Source organism: Centrocercus urophasianus, unplaced genomic scaffold (assembly GCF_019232065.1).
Source record: "Centrocercus urophasianus isolate 14NV4802_14NV808 unplaced genomic scaffold, USGS_Curo_1.0 seq_40, whole genome shotgun sequence".
Taxonomy (NCBI): domain Eukaryota; kingdom Metazoa; phylum Chordata; class Aves; order Galliformes; family Phasianidae; genus Centrocercus; species Centrocercus urophasianus.
Window position 1 is genome coordinate 2,868,972 of NW_024884978.1, and position 24,495 is coordinate 2,893,466.

General features: G+C 41.7%; 3 protein-coding genes across 11 annotated transcripts in view; 1 reads left to right on the top strand and 2 right to left on the bottom strand.

Annotated features, from left to right (window-relative positions):
• Positions 1-1,013: 1,013 nt before the first annotated feature.
• Positions 1,014-12,625, bottom strand: ZNF207 (zinc finger protein 207). Of its 8 annotated transcripts, none has more exons than XM_042832843.1 (12): positions 12,602-12,625; positions 12,158-12,216; positions 10,743-10,869; positions 10,170-10,308; positions 9,162-9,332; positions 8,379-8,454; positions 7,823-7,870; positions 6,505-6,575; positions 5,067-5,227; positions 2,824-3,063; positions 1,980-2,142; positions 1,014-1,806 (listed from the first exon to the last, which is right to left on the bottom strand). In XM_042832843.1, exons 2-12 carry the CDS (start codon positions 12,196-12,198, stop codon positions 1,646-1,648), a joined length of 1,398 nt encoding a protein of 465 aa, XP_042688777.1. In that variant the 5' UTR covers positions 12,199-12,216; positions 12,602-12,625; the 3' UTR covers positions 1,014-1,645. The 8 variants fall into 8 exon arrangements, with proteins under 8 accessions (XP_042688777.1, XP_042688775.1, XP_042688782.1 ...); XM_042832841.1 differs by lacking the exon at positions 12,602-12,625 and adding an exon at positions 12,350-12,377; XM_042832848.1 differs by lacking the exon at positions 12,602-12,625 and adding an exon at positions 4,239-4,331 and having other exon boundaries at positions 9,162-9,329; positions 12,158-12,337.
• Positions 12,626-12,810: 185 nt separating this feature from the next.
• On the top strand, positions 12,811-17,388 carry CUNH17orf75 (chromosome unknown C17orf75 homolog). Of its 2 annotated transcripts, none has more exons than XM_042832850.1 (10): positions 12,811-12,947; positions 13,154-13,225; positions 13,448-13,573; positions 13,779-13,919; positions 14,128-14,185; positions 14,834-14,953; positions 15,325-15,389; positions 15,508-15,644; positions 16,104-16,207; positions 16,347-17,388. In XM_042832850.1, exons 1-10 carry the CDS (start codon positions 12,811-12,813, stop codon positions 16,554-16,556), a joined length of 1,170 nt encoding a protein of 389 aa, XP_042688784.1. In that variant the 3' UTR covers positions 16,557-17,388. The 2 variants fall into 2 exon arrangements, with proteins under 2 accessions (XP_042688784.1, XP_042688785.1); XM_042832851.1 differs by having other exon boundaries at positions 14,837-14,953.
• A 687-nt stretch (positions 17,389-18,075) lies between these two features.
• RHBDL3 (rhomboid like 3) overlaps positions 18,076-24,495 on the bottom strand; it is a 48,056-nt gene continuing 41,636 nt past the window's right edge. Inside the window, exons 8-9 of the mRNA XM_042832853.1 lie at positions 23,644-23,704; positions 18,076-22,934 (exon numbers count right to left, since the gene is read on the bottom strand). Of these exons, the coding sequence (XP_042688787.1) occupies positions 22,663-22,934; positions 23,644-23,704 (333 nt within the window). The 3' untranslated portion in view covers positions 18,076-22,662. The remainder of the gene's footprint in view (positions 22,935-23,643; positions 23,705-24,495) is intronic.

Genomic DNA, 24,495 nt, shown 5'->3' on the forward strand with positions numbered 1-24,495 from the left:
GAGACAATCCCACAAATTAAATTGCACGTATAAGGCTTGAGGCTGGAACATGTATTTAAAGTTGACCTGCAAATGGAAAATTCACCTCTCTACTTGCTGTGAAGAGACCAGGAACGCTCTTCTCACTTCTCTTCCCTCCAGAATATCGCCCTCTGCCTTCTCCTTCTCATCAGAAACACAAAATGCTAACACAGCCATGTCAAACATGCAGAGAACTACAATCTGGGTGCTCTTCTGTAACTTTACTTATAAACAGATAAATAATCTTTATGGATAAGACTTCTCTTTTACAACTGTAAGTAGGAGCACTGATGAGGAGGCCACTTCCATTAATTGCCTCAGGAAACTTGCATTGTATCACAGAGTACAAAATGGACAGTTCGTCCCAAGGAATGATGAAATTTCAAGTTCTGAGTATTGTGGAAGTGGAAATACAGCACACAACATTGTTCTAGGCCCCCCTGTCTCCTTCACACACCCTGAGATGAAGTTCTTTTTTCTCTTTTGCAGGTCAACTTCAATACAAAAACTGGAAGTCACTCACCCATGTGACATGCACCTAAGCTTCTAGAAATCTCCACCTAAAAGGCTCTTGAAATGGGCATCCTTTTGCACATTAAAAAGCATCAGATGAAGAATGACCTAACAGGACAAGTCTGGCACTAGGATGCACCTTGCAGCAACTGCTTTTACATCCTGCAAGTAAATGCCAGGCTAGAAATCCTTTAAAATTTACTGAGGACAAGAAAGCACGGCTAACGAGACATATGCCATTGGGAGAAATTACAACCAAGATCTAAGATGTGCCTCCTGCACTCTCATTTTTCAATAGTCAGTTAATAAGTGTACAGGTCTTGCCTACTCAGACGTGCACCTAAACAACTTTTGTAACAACAAATTCAGCTTCATGAAAACAGCACCAGTGTGTTCAGTACACCAACAGCTACCATGGCATGCATCTGTACAAACCTTTCAGGCAGTTGTCCGCAGCTGGTCATGAATAAAAAGGCATATAAATTTTTATCTTCTTTTATTACAATGAAGTTTATAACAGTACAGAAAAGTCACACGACCTTAGTGGGTCAGTTTACTTGAACCCTGAAACAGGAGGAATTCTAAATACATTAAATATCGTTACATGTCCAGACTTAAATGTACAAGTAGTTGGGAACAGTTACAGCCCTCACCAAACTATGTTGGGGACACGAAGTCCAACAGCACCTGAAGTGCTGTGAAGGCATCATTTCACAAATAGCAACATAATGTTACAGAACTTGCCTTTAAGGTGGTATGTTCATGTAATTCCAGCGCCTTCACAATTTAACGAACCATATTTACTATACTTCACTTCTAAAAACCTAGATGAAACATGAAAAAGAAGCCATACAGTATAAATTGCAACATCAGGAAAAGTTCCTGTTAATATTCCAAATAAATTTTCCCATGTAAAATAAGAATGTCCAATAGTTCCTAGTTGCCTTGCATGTGGGGAAGATACTTTTTTTTTTTTTTTTTCTTTTTTTTTTTTTTTTTCTTTTTTTTTTAAGTCACAATGAAGCTTTAATTGACGGAAGCTTGGCTATATTAACAGCACAAGATGAGAAAAGGTTTAATCTCCAAACCTATTAGAGCGTGTGTAGTAGCATCAGTAGCGGCCACCTTGCGACATGACAGGAGGTCTCATTCCCATTGGAGGTCGAGGAGGTCCACTTTGGTACGGGGGCACCATCGGAGGTCCCTGACCATAAGGAGGCATTGCTCCAGGAAGGTAGCCTGGCATGCCCTGGTGATGAGCACCATACTGACCTACAAACAAAACATTTAAGATGCAAAGTATTTTTTTTTTTTTTTTTTTTTTTTTTAAATGGGCACAGCTGCATTTGTGAAAAGCTGTTTTTCACAGCACCTGACATTTCAAAATTAAAAAAGACAGCAAATAAATCTCTCAAAGAGAAGAAAATGCAGAGATGTCTAATTACCGTGTGGTGGCATTGGAGGCCTCATTCCTTGTTGCTGCGGAGGAATTCCAGGCTGTGGTGGCATCATACCTCCAATTGGTCCAACAGGTGGATTACCCAGGGAAGCTTGTCCCGGACGAGGAAGATTACGCTGATACTTGGGCAACTGAGCCCTTCTCTCTTCCTAAAATGAGGACAGACAAGCATAACACACTCTAAGACTAAAACTCTGCAAAAACAAAGGGAATAAATGTAATAAAGTAGATTAAAGGCACTGAATTATCATCATTTTAGAAATTTAAGATTGCTACTAGTGAACATTCCATGGTAACATCTGGATTTTTTTCTCCCTTCCCTCAAAGTTACTGCACTAACACTGATCACTCAAGTACGTAACACAAGTTCTCTGAAGACTGTCCTTTCCTCACAACATGAGACAAAAGCAAATCTGGAGATACATGAACTGAATTGAAGGTTTGCTTGTTTTACCCACAGTCTCGATTCCTGACTGCTGTAACAGCATCAAGATAACTTCAAAACGTTAAGCCTTTTGTTTGACACTCACCAGCTGTACTCAGCTAAATTCAAGCTTAAGCCACATGAAATGAAGTCCAAGTTACATTTTGGGTTAAGCAATTCCTTATTACCAGAAGTAAGACTTCTGACTGCAGGATCAATGCAATATACCAGTCACTACTTGTCAACCAAGGATGTTTCATCAAAGCATAATTCTTTTAATTCTGCACGTTTTGTTGTCTCACCTTTACTAAAAGCGTTGCACAATGCACAGAGTATATTCTAATTAAGTCAACCATATCAGCATAAATAGCATTTTCAGCAAGATAATGAAAATATGTTGACTTACCAGTGATATATCCTCATCTGGATGGATCAACTTACTGGTTGCACTGGTTGTGGTAAGGGTAGCAGGCTTACTTGTTATAGATGTAGCTGGTTTAGCTGCAGTACTGTTTGTGGTGCTAGTGGTTGAGGTTGTAGACTGTGTGTAAGCAGGGAATGTAGGTTTAGGGGGCTCTGTTGTTGCTGCTGTAGAATTCAAAGGTTTGAAATCAGTACCAACCGGACCTTGAACAGCTGCTGCAGCCTGTGAAGCACAGAGATGGATCAATATTTATTTCCTAAAGCACAAGAAAACTTAAATTACATCTGTTAGACCTTTGAAACCTTCCAGTGAAATACATATTTAAAATAAGCTTGACAAAAGTAAAGTTCAGCCTTATCACATACTAAAGCAACTGAAAACAAGACAAAATAAAACCCAGTATATACATACATACAAACATACACACACAGGAAAGTCTAGAATTCGCAGGTCAAAAGCCACAACTAGAAAAAAGGAACAACAAAAAATCCTACCAAAGTTTTCACCTCAAGTACTGAGGTCGGTAAATGCCTAAATCCTTCCTAAATTACGGTTTTATTAACAGCTGTAAGCATAAAAATCACAATTTTCTCAATAAACTAGCATACTTTAGCAACCATTAGTTTAGAGTACAGCTCAGAGTGTTAGCATTCATTAAAATTAGGTACTTAAAAATGTTGTTATTGAACATTAAGAAAACTACTGTGTCAGGTCTTTCGTTGTAAGCATTCTCTCTGAAAGTATTGCAGTGTTCTTTAAAGAACTATGTCTCTCTACAGATCTTCAGTATCATTTCTAAGTAAAGAATCAACTCAAAGCACACAAGGTCCACTAAGATCACAGCATCTACGCTTTCCTATATTGCTCTTAATTGAAAGTTTTAGAAGAAAAATCGGCTTTATCAGGCCGAAGATGCAACAATCCTCAAAACAAGCCTTAGTTACGAGAGAATGCTTTTGTTTCTGCTCACTGGATGCTTACAATACTTTGCTGAACTTTCTAATAAAAATGACTCCATTTTTGCACATAATGCATCTCACAAAATCCCCTACATTCTGACATACTGTATTAAACACCGAACTAAAAAGCCTTCACCATGCATCAAGCTAACCACTGCCACTAAAATGCATTTAACTGCTTTCATGCTTTTTTAACCCTTTAGAACCAGGACATAGCATTTCATACTTGCACGCTGTCTAAGAAAAATTGGGCACTTCAACATGCTTATTTCCACTAAGATGCAACTCACAGTTAAGGACTCTGCAATTTTACCAGCTAAACATAATCAGGAATGTAAGAAATGATCTGAAGATGTTTAGTCCACTTTAGATTTTACAGAACGGTCCAAAGGGTTAAGTTGCAAAGCAATTTGTTTTTAACTGTGACTTCCTGCGTACTTGTGCTGTGCTAGGAAACAGAGCGTTAGAAGACGCTGACAGACTTTCTGAATTGGAGGAAGCTGTACTTGAGCTTGTGACAGGTGTCCCCATCTGTAGCATAAAAGAAAGGAAACAGTGAAAAGTCTCCAAACAAATGGGTGGAAAGTATCCAGATGAAAGGGTTTCTTATGCTAAGGGCTGCGTTTTTGTAAATGAGTACCTTCCCTGTAGAAGTCCAAAATGCAAACAGGACACCATGAAGGTTAAATACTTAAGGACTTACACATAGCAAGAGAAACCAAAATACAGAGGTCACAAGCCATTCTGTCAATTCCCACTTCCCTTCCCAAAACATTTAAACAGCATTACTGCCTTAGTTAAATCGTTCAGACAATGCTTAATCCAGTCTGAACAGAATGATAGAATTAATTAGGCCTTCTGCTGGCAAATTATTATGAGAACAAAAGAGACTAAGTCTTGTCAAGATTTACACTTAAGCAGTTTTAGGTTAAGTTCTAAGCAATCAGATTCCTACAGCTGACTGATGCCTCCCTTCACCCACCCAAAGAGCCCAAATAAAATGCAAACTAAAGGGATTAATGAAAGAACTGTTTTGCCTACTACTTTCTTCCCCACTGCTTACAGAACTTCTGTCTGGTTTCATGGCTGTTGCAAGACAAACAAAACAATCTTTTAAAATTCATTCAAACGCTACAGTGGATTAAACTTAATAATCAACACAAGCAAGAAGTGTAACCAGTCATTTCTTGTTTCCTAATAGCAGAGGAAACTGACACACGGTAATTTGAAAACTATACCCATCGATTCCAGGCCGAGACACCTTACCTGCCCTGCACTTGGGAAGAGTGGTTTAGTAACTGGAGGCTGCGGGGTGGGTGCTGATGCAGCAGGAGCTGGAGGTCTGTTAAGAATGCCCGGTGCTGTAGCAGGCTGTGCTTGTGTCATAGGAGGCATCCCAGGACGAGGACCAACAGGTGGTGGCATACCTACAAACCACAAAGAACCTGTAAGGTCTCAGGCTCAAGAACAGAAGCATCCCGTTAGAGGATTCTGTTCCAAGTATTCCTTATGACAAAGCCTTCCTAGGGAGATACACTTTTAAGCCAACAGGTCTAGCCTGCAGTCACCATACACAGCAACTAGATCAGAGCTCACAGGCTCACGTCAAGACTGTTAATTCTCCATGTCCCTCTCTAGATCATTCAAACAAAGCTTTACTACCTTAATTTACTGTTGGTCACCAACAAAGGTCCATGTGTAGGCAGTTACCTTAAACACTTCAGAGCAATACTGAATCAAGTTGTACATTTCCATTACAGCTTCAATAAGAGAAGCTTACACTCCCAAATAAATCAATGCAATCAGCACAGCCTCTGCTTCCAGAACACTGTTTCTATGCTATCGTGACTGTAGCTAAGATTGTTACAAAATCTAAAAAAGGGAGCTGCTGTGAATAGTATCAGTACTTTGAAACACTCTGCTGGGGACCTTCAGCACAGCAGACGGAGACACAGGAATTAGCATTCCTCATTCCTTTGACTAAAAGGCCCTCAAGCTAGCATGCGAGTTAGCTGAAAATAAGTTAAAATTTTTGTGTAGCCTATCATTGCAAAACATGTACTTTGTATGTGGGGGGGTCTAGGAGAGGTCCAGAGACAGAACTTAACAGCACACAAAGGTTCCATCACACACTGTGCAGCAGAACCAGCACGACTGTCCTACTGGCTCGTCTTCTCCAGTGAGAAAATTGGGCAAACCAGTGACTCAAGTCATCACTACCAGAACATAAGGCTGCTCAACAAGTTGAGAAGCTCAAGAAGTAGCTCTGTTCTAGCTACACAAGCAATCAGAAGAAAAGACATCTTTATCTGAGTGTCATCAAGACTGTTTCTCATTCTCCACAATAGTTTTCTATTTTTGTATTATATGCATTATATATATATTTACATTATAAAACAGACACTAGAATAAGTGAGTGGAGATGGACCAGGCAATAAAAAAGCCAGATGAACAATAATAGGAAGAATAAATTTGTATTCAATTTTTTTTTTTACCTGTACAGCAGTATCAAACACAATGACTTATCTTAGTCAAAAGCCAGAAATAACCACTTCACCTCTGCACAAGAGTGGCTTCTGCAGCAACTGAACTGCAAAAAGCTGGCAGTGAACATCTGTACACTCTTTACATAAATCCTAAATCTCAGCGTAAGTAAACATCATTCAGCTCTCACCACAATATCCATCTGACAGCCCTGACTTACCTGGTGGCATACCAGGCATAAGAGGTGGTATTCCTGGCCCAGGAGGCATCATTCCACCCATTGGCATCATCCTATTGAGTAAAGTGATCATTAGAACAAACACATGCAATAGACCACTGAAACATTGGCACATTACCTGTATTAGATAAATAACACAGCAAATAATTTCAGGAAGCAATCAATAACCAGCTCACTGCAGCTATGTGTTTTTCAACAAAGAAATAAAAACATTTAAACTCCAAATACATCTCACTTGAATTTTCATTCCCCAAGCATTCACTTCCTCTGTTATCAGATTCCAGAACTAGTGCTCCTCGTGATATACACTTCAGAATACTTCCAGACACTTGAAGCTGGATTACAGGAAGCAGAACGAAGGAACATCTGTTATCTTATTTTGGAAACTGAACAGTTTTGTAGTAGCCAATATGTGCCAAATCACGACTATGAAGCAATTTCTATTCTACATAGCAAAACCAAGAAACATTTACTGTTCCCGTTTCAAAATCAAAATGAATCATGAGGAGGTGAGTCTTCATTCTCCATAGCAGCTTGTAACCCAGCCACACTATCTTCTCAACCTGCCTACTAAGGGAACAACAGCGCAGAAGCACAGCTGGGAACACACTACTATCACTCCATTTCTGGATTAAAGTCTGGACAAGGCAGTCAGTCTTGCTATCTGTTTGGACAACTGTCAAACCTAGAAGTTGCTGCTGCTGCCAATAGAAATGTAACTGCCTGAAAAACCGCAGATAGCGAGTTGTTGGCAAATTGATTTGCTTCTTTTACTACACATTACGTTCATCTGCAATTAACAAAGACCTTAAGGAGAACTAAACACCAGCAAGCTTGATAAAATTCTGTTCAGTTTCCACCCAGAAAAGCTGCAATCATGAACATCCACAAAGATGTCTGATAAAGATGTTATTTCTACATTCGAAGACTGTTAAAAGAATACCAGTGTTTCAGAAGAGAACAGCTTTAAACAAAAACAAATCTCCTGCATTAAGTCCTACAGGTAAAGGACTAAGCACATGGAGCTGTTTGCACTCTGACACAAGGAAGGATATAAAACCCAAAGTTCCTATTTAATTAATATTCTGCAGGATGTGCTTCCTGCAACGTGTAGTTTTATAACAAGCGATTAGATAAAGAATAAAAGCTTCATGATACAACAAAACATAGCTAGACATTTTCCCCAAATGCTTCAGCAAAATTCAGATGTTTTCAAGTTAGACAACTTTCAATCTTATCAAATATACAACATAAAATGGCATAATGAATGTACCTATAATTACATTAATGAGATGCTTACATGTTTCCACCACAAAATGACTGCATGTATTTTCTTTGTTGATGTAATCTGTGAAAATTTATGACAAAATCAAAAATCTAACTGTGATTTTTCCAAACACATTATGATAGGGTACGGTGTAAATCCCAAACAAACATCAATACCAACAACTTACTCTTGCCCAAAACACAAGAATTTTATTCTCATATTTAAAGAACTTTAAACTATCCAGTATTTTTTCTGGATAGGTTGGATGACTGACAGCCAGATGGTACAAGATGTGCCATATACAAACAGAGCTTCACATAAGGCTTTAAACCAACACAACACATTATAAAACCATTATGAAATTACTAAATAAGATCAAGAGAAAGGCAACATACTTTACACATAGATTCAGAGTTGGGCTGTATTTTTAATGTTGGTTTATAGCCATCCAGATTTTTGCTGTATCTTAACATTAAGGTTACACAGTTCACAGGTTCCTGCACGTTATTTCCAATTAGCTTTACTCTTTCTGTGACAGTTTAAAACACAAAGCATGGAAACATCACTGTAAATCTTTCTAGCTACTCACCCAGGTGGCATTCCAGGCATCACGGGAGGCATTCCAGGCATCATAGGTGGGACACCTGCCATTAATGGTGGTATACCTTAAAAAAAGGAAAATAAATTTTAAGCACCAACAACGTATATTCATCACCAAATCTATTCAATGCAGGAAACTGTAAAATACTTGTTTTTGAAATAACGTCACTTATAAATAATGAGATATAAAAGGTAATCTACAAATCTGACTTTGATCCACTGCTCCCAACTCTGCAAGACACCCATTGTAACCTTTCTTAGCAGAATCTCTAAAGAGCATGCCTCAACACTGCAGAAAACATCAGAAAGGGCAGTTTTCACTGTCACTAACTGAAATGCTTTTTGCAAGTTTAGTCGCAATTAAAAAAATAATAAAAATAAAATAAAGTTGTATGTATTCTGTGCATAAACTCTCCATCCTCTGCTAGCACAAATCCAGGGTATCCCTTCAGCCTTCTATTTCTAAAATCTTGTTACAAAGTATCACAAAGTAGATCCATGTTTAAACTGCTGACCTGTCTCAGTATCATACTGACAGTTTTTCTACCTAGATGCAAACATTAGCTATTTTCATCTGCTTTACTGAGGAACACGTGCACCCCCTGCACCAGGGGCAGGAAGAACCTGAAGAACTGCTCACATGCACCTCACTAAACTGTCTTCAGAGCACAAACCCACTGCATTGGAGAATACCAATTAGCAGATAATTCCAAGTAGAGATCAGTATTCCTACTCAGCCTTTCAATAACTAGTTCAAAAACAGCACCCTTACCAGGAGGCATCCCTGGAGCACCCGGCACAGGAGGCAAACCTGGTTGTGCCATTGGGGGAATGTACCCCTGCTGTGGCTGAACTTGTTGGGGCTGAAATGAAGTGGAAGCTGCAGATTCATCATCTTCGTATTCATCAGAATCATCCTGTTGCTTCTTCTTCTGGCTCTCTGCTGAATCATACAACGCACGTGGTCAGAGGAAAGTAAACAATTTCTATGAAATTAATTTTTATCTGGAGTATTGTAGCTGGAATGACAATCATTTTGAGTCTTATCAGCATGTTCAAAAATTCACATGATTACAGAAGAGAAACTGTGTGTCTACTATTATATGTACAGAAAATAAAGGGAAGTGACTCACACTATAGCAACTCTCAGTGTAACAGGGGTCTACCTTCACGTAAGCCTCTGGCTGGAGAGAATAAGCCAGAACAACTCAAAGGCATAATTCCAGAACAAAGAAGATTTAAGTATTCCTACCCTGTCAGACTAACATAATTCCTGGTCTATACAAAACAAACAAACAAACCCCTAAAATTCATCATCCCTGTAAGCTGAATGCTTTCTTTCTGAACAGGAAAAAAAAAGAAGTATCATCACTTGTCTTTCTACGTGATAGGCCACATCAAGGGTTGCAGTTAGGGCAGTGTAGTCAGTTCTAACTCTCTTAAGCAGGGAGACCTGTATCACACAGGGCCAAAACACCACAAATCAATTTTCAAATCCAAAAACAGACGAGGGAAACTCCCCTACTCCTCAAAAAAGCACTCATCCCAAAACATCAATAACGGCTTTCTTTCCAAAGCCTACAAATAACGTCCTGAGAGGCAGGCAAAACACATCAGAACAATAAAAATATCGACCTGTGATTTCAAGACAAAGCAATACTGCCTACTGTGTGCTGAAGACGCACTATTCAACGTGGACAGTGCACACAAAGAATACAGATCAAACAATTTAAGCAAAGCACCATGGAGATGACAGATAACCAGCCAGATCACACTTTACCCTGAGTTTTTTGTTCAAGTAACCTCCTCCGTTCCTCCATGTCTTTTTCTGGAATGCCCTCCATGCCATAGATTTCCAGTTCAATATCTGTTCTCCCAGGAATAGCATTTGGAACAGCGTCTATTGTTTCTTTATGTACCTAAGAAGGGAAGGAAAAAAACCTCCTGATCAAAACTCAGGTTAGATTTAGGTTTGCCTGCACTAGTTTAATTTCAAAAGACAAACAAAACATCCTTATTGGGAAGCATATCTCTAGTCAGCCATTTTCTGGATACTCCTCTAGTCGCTGTAACTACCATTAACTTCTAAAACTAGTTTCTAAAACTCTGATCACCAAGACAATGCAATTCATCCACTCCTACATTCAAAAACTGACCACAAATTTCTCTGCTGCATACCCACCACACAAACTGCTGGCACATCAGGAGACCTGCTCGTGAAGCTTAACACTACTGACTTTCTCTCATCATTTTCCAGGATTGTGGAAACCCCAAGAGAACATATTTGTTTAAGCTGATTATTCCAATTTTAGACACTGTCAAAAAAATTTTCTGCAAGACTAAAGCTTCTTACCTGCATGCAATGTATAGCTAAACCAGGTCCTGTATACAATTTCTTATGACATATATGGCATTTAAAGTGCTTTGCTTTTTGATGCTGTATAAGGATTTTTTCATCATCAAAATCCCTGTTACAATACCTATTGAAGATGTTAAGGAAATATTTCACACTGAAAGTGAGCTAATTAGTATTGTCGTTTTTTTTCTTCCTAAAGGAAACTGAAAGCACAGCAAGCAACCCTGAGTTTTCAGAGCACCAGTATTTCATCCATGTCTGAAACCAAACCTCCCTCCTCACATCACCCAGTAACAACAACCAGAGAACAGCAAGATGTGCCCATGCAACCATAATCATAACATTCTGATAGATGCTTTTTTAAGTCACAGTTTTTTCTAAGTGGACTCCTCTTCCTCCTTTACATATTTTCAAATGTAAATTTTAAATATTATTAAAATGTTGCTAGAGCAGCAAAGGAGAAGGATGACAGATCCACAAAAGGGAAGCAACACCAAATACTCTGAAACACCCAATTAATAACACATATTGGCAGCTAACGTTTATGGAAGAAAAAAATACAGTTTTAATGGAGAATTCCCTTTTCAGCCACCCAACTGACCAAAACTTTAAGACATCACAAGATTCATTGTAATCATAACAGAACTTTATGTTTCTAAACTGAAACATCTGAAGAACTTTTCGAGCTGTTGCGTAATGAGAGGCAAATGGCCGTTTCTTTTGTGCAGCTCAGCTAGAAGGCTTCAGCAGGCACTGCAGCCATCCTGCTAAGCAGGAGAGCTACACTGGGTACAACCTGCTCCTCGTTAACAGCGTGTCCTTCACTTTCAACAAAGCCTGGTAAACAAATTCCACCCGGATTATAAATTCCTTTATTAAAGACTAATTAAAAAAAACGGCAGAGAGGTATGCTTGCGATCACTCTTCAACAAAAAGCAGATTACAAAAGGGCTAACTCGTGAAAAACCCATTGGTATTTTTACATGCCGAGATGTTTTGACGCAGCAAATACAAATTTTATATTCTAAAATGAGCTTTCCAACAGCTCTCACTCCTGCAACCACTCCTGCCTCGCTGATTAGCGCCCAGCACGGCGCTGCTCACGAAGATGCGATGCCCTCGTGGGGAACAACGGCCGCTCCGGGCCCAGCGCAGGGCGAGCGGCCAGGCTGGGCCAGCGGGGGGCGGGGAAGGATTAGAGAGGAAGGACACGGGGTAGGCCGGGCCAGGATGAGGGCACAGAGAGGGAGTGAGCACGAAGCCAACGGGAAAACAAAGAAAAAAAAGAAGAAAAAAACCCACAAAATTAACAACAAAAAGATCGGCGCTCACGGGTCGGCGCGGAGCTCCGCAAACACCGGAGGAGAACCCTGCGCCCCTCCCCCACCCCGCCCCACACAGCGCAAGGATACCAGCACCAAGGCTTCAGCTGCTTCTTCTTCTTACGGCCCATGACGACGGAACACGCGACCTACGCAGAAAAAAAAAAAATAATAATAATAATTAAAAAAAAAAAGACCGGCCGACCTTCTTCCCCGCCAAGCCGCAGCGCCCGCAACCGCCGCCGCGCAGACCGAGGCAGGCACAAAATGGCCGCCACGCACCTCCTGGCACGGCCGCCCCCGAGCTCCCAGAGCGCACCGCGCGACGGCGGGAAGGGGGGCCGCTCACGTGACCAGCTCCGTCCCGGCATGCCTGTGGGCGGGAGCGGCCATTTTGTGTAAGCCTGAGGGGCGGGCTGCGGGTTTGCGGGGTGGGTTGGGTTGAGCGGTGCGGATTCTGTAACGTCTACCGCGTCTTTCAATAAATCACGTGAGCGGCGGTTGCGGCTGCGCGAGCTGTTTCGCTTTGCTCACTCGGTCCTGCAGTCCTGCGCTGGGTAGTGCTGCGCGCACCAACTGATCCGGTCCGCTCCTGAGCTGCGGGCTCCGCACCGCCCTCACCCCGCGAGGGGGCGGCGCGCACCGCACAGCCGCGGGAGGCGCTGAGGCGCAGCCTGCCCGGCCCTCGGGGCGGAGAACGGGGGTGGGGGGCGTAGCGGCGCGGCTGGGCGGCGGGGGCAGTGATGCTGGCGGCGCTGCCGGACGGCGATGAGCGGGAGCTGGAGAGCAGCGAGGAGGGCAGCGGCGGTGTGGGAGACGAGCGGCGGCCGGAGCGGCACGGCAGCACCTACCACAGCCTGTACGGCTACCGGAGCCGCAGGTGAGGGGCCTCGCGGGCGGACGTTCCCAGGCCCTGCGCGCTGCCAGCCGCTCTATTCTGCTTTTATTTGCACCTTTCCGTAAAGACTCTTGTTTTTTTTTCTCCTGTAACGTTCTGATTTCCTGCTCTATATCACCCTCGGGCCGTACCTTTTCCCAGCGCCCGTTCTGCCTGCAAAAGGCGTGCTAAGACCTCCTTGCCTTCAGGTCATCACGGCGGGGAGCGGATGGCGGCGATGGCGGCGCGGCACCTGGGAGCCCCCCCGGCCGGGACTTCAGGTACGGCGCTCCGCGCCCCGTCCCCTCGGGACGCCGTTGCTGCAGCACAACTGCAGGCTCTGCTGTGGTGGGCAAACTGCTGACTGCACTGATGGGCCTGAAGGCTCAGAGAGAAACCACAGTGCTCCTCCTTCCAGAGCGTGACGGCATGCAGGCGCTTCTGCTCTTCTTCAGAAGCAAAACATTTGTTACTTGCTAATGCTTTCATCTTGCTTTTTAAAGCCTCTCTTTGCTGGACACAAACTTACCAGCTGAAGCAGAAACCGAACTGCGTGGTTTTATTGCTAAACGCCTGGCCAAAGCAGCTGTTTTCGAAGGGATGGGGAATGTAGCAACTGTGGATTTGAGGTAAGATATGCTTTTAAAAATTACTTGTGAATGAAAAGGTCTGAGAAACATTGGTAGCATGGCACACCTTGCCATCACCTAGCTTTAAACCTGCTGTGATTGCATGCTCCCGGTCTGTTGCTGCTGTTAATAACAGCTGTAAGTGAACACTTTCCACATTAACTTATAGTAATATTTTTAACAACTTTTTTCTTTTTTTGCACAGTATACCAGAATGTAAAGTTGGTTGTTATTACTGTCTTTTCCAACAAGAAAGTCTTCTAGAAACAGCAACACTGGAATCAGAAATCAGTGCTCCAGAATATGTAGTTTGTTTCCTAGGTGGCTCAGAGAAAGGTCTGGAACTATATCCTTACCGTTATCTTTCCATATCTGTATGGAGAGGGAGATGATGGAAAAATGATATTCTCTTTTTGTCCGTGTTCTCCTTGAAATCAGCGCACTTATGCATATGTTCCACTATGTATGTAACTTAAAATATCAGAAACAAGCATATACTGAAAGCACAAAATGTGGATCTTAATTGATGCATCTTATTTTCCTTAAGAAGATACTTTCAGACTTGAATTGGACAAATACGTTCAAAGTCTGAAGCTAAGCCTTGACTTGGAGGTAAGATCTAACTTTTTACATTTGTTAAGTGGTGAAAATGACATTTTAAACAAACGTGTTACTCAAGCCAACCAGAAGATTTAGTGTGTAGAAAACAAACACTCAGAGATGGATACAGGCTTCCCTGTAGAGACAGTGAATGTCTAGAGTACTGTTAACCACAAAAGTCAAGAGGGGAAAAAAAGGGGGACTTCTTTGTGCCAGTCATGAATCTCTTAGAGGTTACTTGCAGTTAGCTTCAAAGAGAAAAATGACTAAGCAAATGTAATAATCTACAGGAAGGGTCTCTGTGTCTACCAAGAGCCCTGCCAGTTCTCAACAGCAAGGAAGGATTTCTACTGGTGGTCCTGTCACCAGTATATTTTATGTTTCTGTTTCATCTTGCATGCTCCAGCAGACTCTTTGCTGAGTATGCATCATAATGTGATATAATGTTTTGTATCGTATATTACAGTTCTTTCCCTTCACAGCTTACACTGCAAAAAGTATGGCTTTAAATGTTAAACTGATTATTTTGATCTAGTGTGGTTTGCAGTGAAAAACTACTTGACATCTAAATATTTTAGGTTGAATAGATTATTAACAGGCTTCTGTGTGTGTAGAAATCAAACCTGTGACTAAACGGTTTCATGTTTTAATGTTTTACAGCAGAAAACGTTGGAGACTTGTGTTAACCCCTACTTAAGAAGCTGGTTTGAGAATTCCATATGCCCAATTCAGAGAGTAGTACAGCTCTTCCAGGAGAAACTGGCCTTCTTGTTACACGCTGTATGTGTATTCTTAACTAAGTAGAAGAGCTTCAGCAGCTATTTCCACAACTCTAATATGTTTAAAATGCTGCTTACGTTTCCTTTCTCAAACAGGTGTAAATTAGAAACATCTTCCGCAATATTTTTGTTTGTTTGTTTATTGTTGTTTGTTTTGGCTTTGGATGGAATAGCTAGTTAAGTATAATCACTGTATTCTGAATGCAAAGCCAGCTGCAACGTCTATAATGTGGAATATTCCCTTGGCTTCTTCTCTTACTCTGAAAAGAGCAAAATTAATATGCTTTGTATTTCTTGCTAGTAAGTACAGTACAGCAATAGAAGTAATATCCAACTCGTGTCTAACTTCTAAACTTTTTTGTTTGTTTTAAGGCACTGAGTTATACTCCTGTGGAAGTAAAAAATGCAGATGAAAGAACAGAAAAAGACATTAGCAGGTAAGGATGTTATGAGACAGAGGAACCTGAGAGTAACTGCTTTCATGTGTGATACCTTCCTCTTCTCCTCACTCAGACACTATGTAGAAACAGCAGCTCACAATAGTTTTTGTGTTAGGTTTCTGGCAGCTGCTAGCCTCCAAGGCCTTGTTCAGGAAGGCACAATGACCTCCTTGTGCATTGCCATGACTGAGGAACAGCACAAGTCAATGGTTGTAGACTGTACTGGAGCCCAGCTTCAGCTGCACAATGCAGGTGAGATTACAGTTGTTAACACCCCTGTATTCCTCTGGGCTGCTGAGACTCCTTGGTTTTAGAGGTATTTGAGGATATTCAGCAGCTCATAGGTTCATGCCCATGTAGTCTGGATTCTGTTTGGAAACTAAAACGCTGCTTTTCCTATCAGGTAGTAATTTGTTTTACCAGTTCTACTTTGCGGACTATAAAACTATAATGTATAAACTTCTGGGAAGCTGAATTTTTTTTTTTCTCCCCAATTGGATTTTTGACAATTGTGAATTCACCAATCAGAGCGGGATTTCATGCAGCCACTGTAGCTGTATTCGCTTTTCCATGTGTATTTTTTTCCTTTAGGCTTAATTCCTGGCCCACATATTGTCAGCTGTATGAAACAAGGTGAATGCAGCTGTGTATCCATATTGAGCTGGTTTACTTTTTGCTCATGCCTTCTCTGTGTTCCTGAACACTTAACAGGAAGCAACAGATTCTGTGAGGACTGGATGCATGCTTTTGTAAATGGTGCTGAAGGTGGAAATCCATTTCTGTTCCGGCAAATTTTGGAAAACTTTAAATTGAAGGTAATGGTTGGTGTGTGGTAAAGACACATCACTCAATTCTTACGTCAATTCATTTGTCTCTATTCTTCCTTCACTTTTCCACATCGTATTTTCTTTCCACATACAAAGATAAGAAAATGTTCTGTAACTGTCATTCCAGGCAATACAGGACATTAACAACCTGAAGAGGTTTATTCGACAGGCTGAAATGAACCACTACGCCTTGTTCAAGTGTTACATGTTCTTAAAGAACTGCGGCAGTGGAGACATCCTTTTGAAGATAGTTAAAGTAGAACATGCAGAAATGCCAGAAGCCAGAAACGTAGTGACTGTCCTTGAGGAATTCATGAAAGAAACAGCAGTGGCTTAAAATTATCTTAATTATCCTACAGCTGTTGGAGAGTATTGTATAAATCATTAATTTCTTCTGTGCAGCTTAGTTTCACTACTGCAGAAAGTTTTCTTTTAAAAGCATTACCTGAGTCAAACCTAAGTGGCAATTTCAGCTCCTTCTCTCCCTTTAGAGAGAAAGCAGCATGAGCTCTTTTTAATGTGTAAATATCAGATCTTAAAAAACACTACTTTCACAGCTTAACATTCTCCTGAACTGATGTGTTCATCTTGTGAGAAAATCATTACATTTGTGGGTTTTGTTTTGTTTTGCTTTTTTAAAGCGTTGGCATGACAAAGGAAAGTATTTTAAATATTTTAAGTATATTTAAAATTATCATGTCTAATAATTAAGATCCGTTTACTTGTTTTAGTAGAAAAAGAAGCACAAACATTTAGATAAATGACAGTAAATGAGTTCATCTTTGTTCATGTGAGAGACCATAAAAAGTCTGTAGCTAGTTTCTACTTCCTACTTTCACATCAACAGTTTTGTTCTTCTACGATTGAAGAAACAAGTTATTTATTGACAGGAGACAGAAAGCCTGGGCAGGGTTTTAGGACTCAACTTATATGTGCTTCTGTCTGTTCATGTATGTGCTGGGCAGGCATGTTAAATTCCCAGACTAGGTTATGAATCCAATTCATTTGTTTATATTCTTGTGACCAAGATCTTCTTTGTACATTCCTAGCATCGCTTTTGTATAATGAAAATAATTGTATGTAGTGAAGAATTAATCGTGAAGATTTTCTAGAGTCAATAAAACTTCTTCATAAATTGAAATAAACTGTCCAAAAAAGGACTGAAAACACTTCCTTGTGTTGGCATAATCCTAGTAAAAATCATACTTTAAATAGAAAAGAAGAAACAAAAAGCCTAATAAATAACACACAAGCAGCTAGTTTAGTTGGATACATGCCTGGAGGGTGTGACACACAACTGTCTCCAGCAATCAACTATGAAAAGCTGAGGAAGAAGTGCACCCATGCTTAGAAGATGCTGAGATGTGCGCTTAGTCTGCAACCCTTCCGTCCCAGGGAAAAGTTTGAAGCATTCTGGTGTAATTGGTCTTCGTTCCCTTCAGTTCTGAGATCACTGCTGCCGTGGAGCTTCAGCTGTTACGTGGTGGGACAAGATGTGTCTGAATGCCACTCAGAAGCCACGTCTGTCCTTGTTTAACTCGTGGAGAAATACAGCAGCAATTCACTTTCTCCTTTATCAGACAGCTTTAGAAACATAAAAGTGAACCATCAATGTCATTATTAGAAGATGACATCTCTGCTCTCACAACCGACTGCCCTTTGGTTAAATACTGTAATTGCAGACAAACTTACAAAACTGACTGTGGAAGATTTTCCTTGGATGATTTTTGGCGTGTGATGGAAGACAGCTCTGTTTCATGGGGGGAAAAAAATCCACCAACAAAAATTTAATGGATTCTGCACTCAAACAATATTGTTACAACAAAAATATACAGAATGTACACAATACAAAAATATTTGAAAACATACCATAGTGTATTACCTTGCAAATATCATTTTGTTTTACTAGCCCTTAACGGGAAAGTATCATTTGCTCAGTATTTTAAGGCAGAAAATTACATTGTTTAGTGCTTTGTGTTTAACATTTGGATATGTTGTTAGGTTAGTAGTGTAAGCAAAAGAAAAGCTGAGCAACTAGCTTTATTTGCCAATTAATGAGACACTGAGGGAGTCAGGAGACAGTGACTAACATATCTATTAAGCTCATTAGAAATTAAAGATGTTGCTACTTGAATCAGGCCTGGGGAATATTTTGTGCTCTGTATTGTCAAGTACCCTGAAACATAAATTTTCTGAACTACTACTACTGGCATTTCAGGAATATCTCATTAGAAAACTTTTTCCAATTAAGTGCTGTTGATTAATGATGACATTAAAAGTACATTTACCTTTGAACGGGCTTGGTTTCTGTCTTTAGTGCAGTTCTTTACAGAGCTGCAAAATGAGCTGCTTTCCTTTACAACCAGCTCTCGGCATCACTGACCGCAGGAGGAATGTTTTGAGTCACAGTACAGAGCAGTGGGAAGCAGCCCCTGCTATAAAGGAAACAGAACAGCAGTGATATTCGGAGAGGCTACAATCCCAGAGGTGTTTCTGTTCTCTGGATCCTGGATTGCCTCCAGAGGTTGCTGGTGTTGAACTGCATTCATGTTTTCTAGTTCCACCTCAGGTAAAGCCAGTGGGGTTTCCAAAGTGGAACTCTGTGCAGTTACACAGACTCAAGTTTTCTTTACTCACTGATGTGTGAAGACCCTCTCTGTGATCCTGTAAGCCTAAATGTTGGCACAATACAGCAGCAGCCACATAAGGCCAGCAGATAGCTGTTATTTTTGTATCAGCTCTAAATGTGTCAGACTCCATCCTTCACACCTAGTTCAAAATGAAGCTATATAATTGACTTAAAAAACAAGGGCAGTGTAATGCAGCAGAAGCAAGGTCTTGGGACACGGAATCCTTAAGCTTTATGTCTAGTCCAGCAGCTTCAGGCAGTAACTTCTCCACCCTCCCCTGTCCCCACTGACAAGATACTTCCTTCTGCTGAAAGACCAAGCAGTGTAGAAACACAATGTGCCACAGAAGTGCCCAGCTGCCCCACTGAATAACGGGGGGAAAAAAAGAAAGGTGTTGGCTTAGAAACTTAGCAAAAGTGATTTCATCAGCATTTTTACTCCTCTCTACCTCAGTCAGCGATGGTTCCTGGTAAGCACCGCTCCCACCCATCCTCTCCTTCCTCCTCCTGTTATTACCGATGTGTGCAAAATTAATCTCCACCTGCATCCAAGAATCGAGGAATAACAGGCGCAGTCTGCAAGCCGCGTGGACTTTGCTCTCTCAGGTTGTCTTCCACCATTGCCAGAGCTGTCCGAGCTGCTGCTCCCAGCTCGGATGGGCCGAGCCGAGGGCTCAGCGTGGCTCTGCGCTGTGTCGGTGCGGCCGGCAGGTGTCCCCGAAGGAGCTGCAGAGCCGCCCTGCGGTGCTGTCTGACCGGCAATCACACACGGAACGGCTGCTTGGCCTGCGCTGTGTCCTCATTCAAGGACGGGGGCACGAAATAAACTCCTCCAACATGCGTTATCTCGACTCTGTGCACTGCTAACAGTCCTTGTCTGCCGTTCTGGAGCTGCACATTCACACAAAAGATTCACTTTTTATCTGAGCAATGTAAAATCTTGGCAGCATCTGGACTAAAACCGAAGCGACCACCAAAACCAGTCGTCAGCGGATGGTTCCTTCAGGAACACACTGCCACTGATCAGCAGGAACCACAAGTGAGCAGGATGGAGAATAGCAGAGCTCTGCCATAAGCCAGCAGCATCAAGGACATCTGGAGGTAAAAGCAAAGCCTGTTTGCTGTTAGCTCTCTGGCACTGCAGCGCTGTGGCACTTCTGGGTGCATTAAAAAACACTGTTAACTGGCTTTCCTGATACTCTGTAAAAATATAACAAGTTTTCACAATATACTTTCAGTGATATAAACATAATTATAAAAAACTTCAGCACTTCACAATGCTCCTGACTCCATAAGCTGATATTCTTAATAGAGAACAGGCTATGCATACGATCTGCTCTATACATGGGGAGATATTTCAGCTCTGCTGAGCAGGAATGAAAGAGGCTTTCATTTCTTCACCCACAAAAATCCAGTACTGCTCGAGTCTGACCTCTCTGATCCCCAGGGCTGCTTCAGATTTGCTCAGACAGCAGATGGGAACACAGGAATGGAAGTCGGAAAGATGAACAACTCACAAGTTCAGTGAGAGGTTTTTTGGAAAAAATTACTTTGTATTCACTATGTTCATTTATGGATGAAGGACCAAGGAAGGGCACCTAGACTGCTCTGTGCAGCTCCTATCTGGCAATTCCCATTTCCTGCTCACCTCTGGTTTAAAGGCATCTGTATTCAGAAAGGCTTAACAATTGGTGAAGAAAGAATGGCATTAGCCATGCTTTTCTCTGCATTCTAGTTCCCCCCTCCTGCTTGTCTATGGCTCTCCAGGGAGACAATCTCCATCAGCATGGAACTCGCTGACCAGCTCCTGACCTGAAGCAATGCACATAAAGTTTTGTGACCGCTCTGACCTGGACCCAATCTGCTGAGATGAAATAGCACAGGGAATGAGCCCGTTTCTTCAGACAGAATAGAGCTCTGACCCTTGTCCCTCGATCTGAGGGCCACAAACATGCCAGTCATGCAGAAAGGTGCCCTCTGAGATTCCATTTCTGTGCACAAACAGCAAAACTTGGTTCTTTTGCACATAACGCTTACTCCCAGCTGTAGAGACACTTTTCCTTCTCCCCCTTCTCTTTCCCTGAGGCAACAGGATTTTTACTAGCAGATACCACAGGAGCAGAAGTTCTAGCTTCTGGAGAGATTTCTCCTGCAAAGGCAAATAAGGGAACTACAGTTGATGATTTCTTGGGAACGTCCCCTCTAGAAACACAGGCTCCCACCAGTTTGTGGTTTCATCTGGCAGTAGCAATTACACAACTGAGAGAATAAAGCTTATGATACAAAAACACTTAGCCACAGAGAAAACCCAGCTGCTGCTCTGCCCACAAGATGTGCCACGGAAAGCTGGCGGTGGCTGGGCACCAAGCTGCAAAGAAAAAGGAAAAAAGGAGCTCATCTACAAAGACTCCCATTTCTGCTTTATACAAGGTACCAAACCAGGTGGGCAAAGGGGAGAGAAAAGAAAGGCATCCAAGTATCTCAACTGTAGTTTGGCAGCTCTCCAAAGTGAGAAGCAAAACTGAATATGCACCTTACACAGACACACACTCTGCAGACATTCCAGTCTGGTCCCCAGGTTCACTCAGGCAGCACGCATCGTGTGGCTGTATGGACTGTGTTTCAAACCAGATTACTAAAATCTGGGTTTGACCTATGCTAAGCAAAAAGGCATCAGTGCAACTGACTGTTGCTTTCTCTGAACTTCCATTGCCTCAGAAAGACTTGCCATGCTCAGATTTTAGCAGCCATTTGAAAACCAGTTTTATGAACTTCACAACGTTCACTGTAACACTTCTTCCACTTCAGGAGGAAGCCAGACACACACCCTGACTTAACCCAATACCTTCAGTGGACAAAGCTGGCTTCAAACAGACTGGATGGCTCTAAAGCTGGAGCCTGTTGGAAGAGTTGAGATCCCTGCTTAGATATCACTGCAGGCCAGGCATTAAATCAATACAGCCCCAAATAAAGTGAGAAGAAAACCCCATTGTCAACTGACAAAATCAAAACTGAACATTTGCCTTCCTTTCTTCCATCTCTCAAAAACAAACCCCAGCCACAAGCTGCAGCCACAACAGGCTGGGAAAAAAAGTATAAATCAAGTAAATCGTGCATGGTAAATTCACCTCTAGCCCAGTATCCACATCACTCTAAAGAGTTTCCAAGGTTTATAGTGCAATTTCATTTGACCTGTAGTTGAAAGACCAGTCTCCATCACTTTGGGTGACAAAGTTCTGCTGATCCCTTTCAAAGGTGCATAAAACAAGTTCCACCAAAGGCTTAAAATTTTAAGGAACCATTCAAGTAATTAGACAGTGGCACTGGTATGGCTGAACAGTCAAATGTATCTGTAGAAACCAAACCCAGCCTGCCTTGGGAGTGTCATGCAAGTCTCTAGTTAGTAACTGACTGCTCTTTTTCCATCTTGTGTTTAGTAATATTGAGGAGATTCATTCAACAGTTGGCTGTAATTCCAGCACTGACCAGGAAAATGCAAATATCCCATACAGAATATTGATGTGTGCTAACAAACCATGTGATAAATGTCCAAGTTCAAGGTGTCCAATGGAAGCCCTAGCAGTGAAGAAACTGCAGGGCCCAGGCCAGCCAGCATTACAGTACCTGCTAGATTTAATAACAAACTGATCAGTCCATTCATTTGTGAGATCTTTAAGCATCTTCTTCCACACACGGTTGTGTTCAAAATAATCATCCTCCCCTAAGTTAAATATAAAAATAGAACCTCCATCTTCTCTCGTATAATGCAGCTGGCAGACCGCTTCTGCTCTCCAGAGTCTCCTGTCCTGTGCATTCAAGGAGGGGGAGGTAGCTTCAAATCCAACAGGCTGTAGGCAAAAATGTTCCAGAAGATGGCAAACAACACAAAGATTAGATAAATAGAAAGGAAGATCCACCATAAAGTCTGATCTTGAAGTCTCTGCTCATAGTTCCTCAAGATGATGACACCGAGGGTGATCCCAACCATCACCCCTCCCAGGTGAGCCATGAAGCTGGGATGTGGGCATGGAGGGTAGGCAGAGGGGTGGAATCGCAGCCACACAGCTCTTCCAAATTCAAAGCTCACTGGAACAACAAGGACAAAATAAATTAATAGTTTAAGTCTATCCCTTCTCAACTCCACCTTGCAAGGCAGCACTACATCTTCTGAAGAAGCAAAAAGAGTGAAAAAGAAACTGCCTTGTATAGTGAGCACAGGGAGGCTGGGAAGCCATGGTTATGTAAGGCATACAGAGATGAGATCTCCCCTGCGGTCTGGGCTTGTCAGAGTGTAGACAGGCAAAGGAACATTTCTCTTTCAAAGTTTATATCAAAAATAAGGAAAAAAAATATCAGAATTTGAAGACAATTTGCTGTTGATAATACACAATCCGGTTTCTCTCATCAGGGCACCCTGGGGATGTGTCTGGAAGATAATTGACTGATGTATGTACAATGGTGTTGTACATACAGCAAGTGCTCCAGGAAGCTTAAACATGAGCATTATGAAAGTACTGTTTGTTTGTGAATTCAGAGAGGAGATGCTTAAATCCCAGATCTTCACAATTCCATATGCTACAGATGCTGGTTAACAACAAATCCTCATTTAAAAATGCTTATGCTGAAAACCAAAATCAGCATTTGAGAGTGATGTGACTTCTGCATGAGGAAGTTCCAGCTGCAAGTTCCTACCAAAACTGCTGCAAAGTCAGAACTCCCTGTGTCAGCACAAACCCTTAGGACAAAGACAAATGAGACAGGATTGCTTGTTCACCAGGTATTGCACGATACTTACTACAGATCAAGGCAACAGCCATGCGTAGCAGTTTGAATTGGCACTTCATTCCAGACCAATTCTGGAAAAGAGACAAAGAAAACAAAGTGATGCTGCATGGATATCTGGATTTTACATTCAAATCTGCACTGGAAGAGCATCTTCTAGGCTTGATAAAAGTACCACAACACATGCACGTGTTTTCCAGAGCACATACATCAAACCCTCTGTCTTTGCCGCATCCAGCTCACATTATCATCTCACACAGATCCCACTGGGAGCTAAATTACCATTATTCTTATGGTTGTTCTGCTCTGACACTGCTAGCAAAGGACAGATGCGTGCTCCTGTACCACCACACAGCAATCTGAACCATGTGAAAAACAGCATTCTCAGCAAAACCATTGCTGTCCAGTGGTAAGCTCAGGGCTTGCACAGGCAGACATGTTGGCTTTGCCACAGCCCTTGTAAGGACCCTGGATGAGCTGCTGTTTCTAGATCTTCCAGAAATTACAGTGCTGATATTCACTGACCTTTATGAAGTACTTCATGAGGTGAAACAGCTAAAAGACAGCAACGCTGTTATGATCAGAATTCAGTGTCAGTTTGAGTTTTATGAAAGGGAATAAGGGATATTCTACAAAGAATCCAACAAATAAAAAATTTCTTTAGGTACTTCCTAACATGATATGACACACTGCAGACAGAAACAGCTCCGCAACTTTTGTAGATGCCGTCAGCTCCTTCTCTTCCAAAAAGTTCTCAATCCATTCAATAAAAACTGATAGTCTCAAATATACCAATAAATATTGAATTAACAGCACCTTCGGATTCAGCTTACAAACTGTTAGTCATTGATGCACCAATCCACCA

What these genes read in the sequence shown, in the direction of transcription:
- ZNF207 (XM_042832848.1), bottom strand. Translation starts at nt 12,198, where the DNA reads ATGGGCCGTAAGAAGAAGAAGCAGCTGAAGCCTTGGTGCTG. An exon ending in ATGCCTGGAATGCCACCTGG is followed by an intron (nt 7,871 to 8,378) that starts GTGAGTAGCTAG and finishes AAATTTTCACAG; the next exon opens with ATTACATCAACAAAGAAAAT. An exon ending in TCTTCCCAAGTGCAGGGCAG is followed by an intron (nt 4,332 to 5,066) that starts GTAAGGTGTCTC and finishes TTTATGCTACAG; the next exon opens with ATGGGGACACCTGTCACAAG.
- CUNH17orf75 (XM_042832850.1), top strand. Translation starts at nt 12,811, where the DNA reads ATGCTGGCGGCGCTGCCGGACGGCGATGAGCGGGAGCTGGAGAGCAGC. An exon ending in GCTTCAGCTGCACAATGCAG is followed by an intron (nt 15,645 to 16,103) that starts GTGAGATTACAG and finishes AACACTTAACAG; the next exon opens with GAAGCAACAGATTCTGTGAG. An exon ending in TGGAAAACTTTAAATTGAAG is followed by an intron (nt 16,208 to 16,346) that starts GTAATGGTTGGT and finishes CTGTCATTCCAG; the next exon opens with GCAATACAGGACATTAACAA.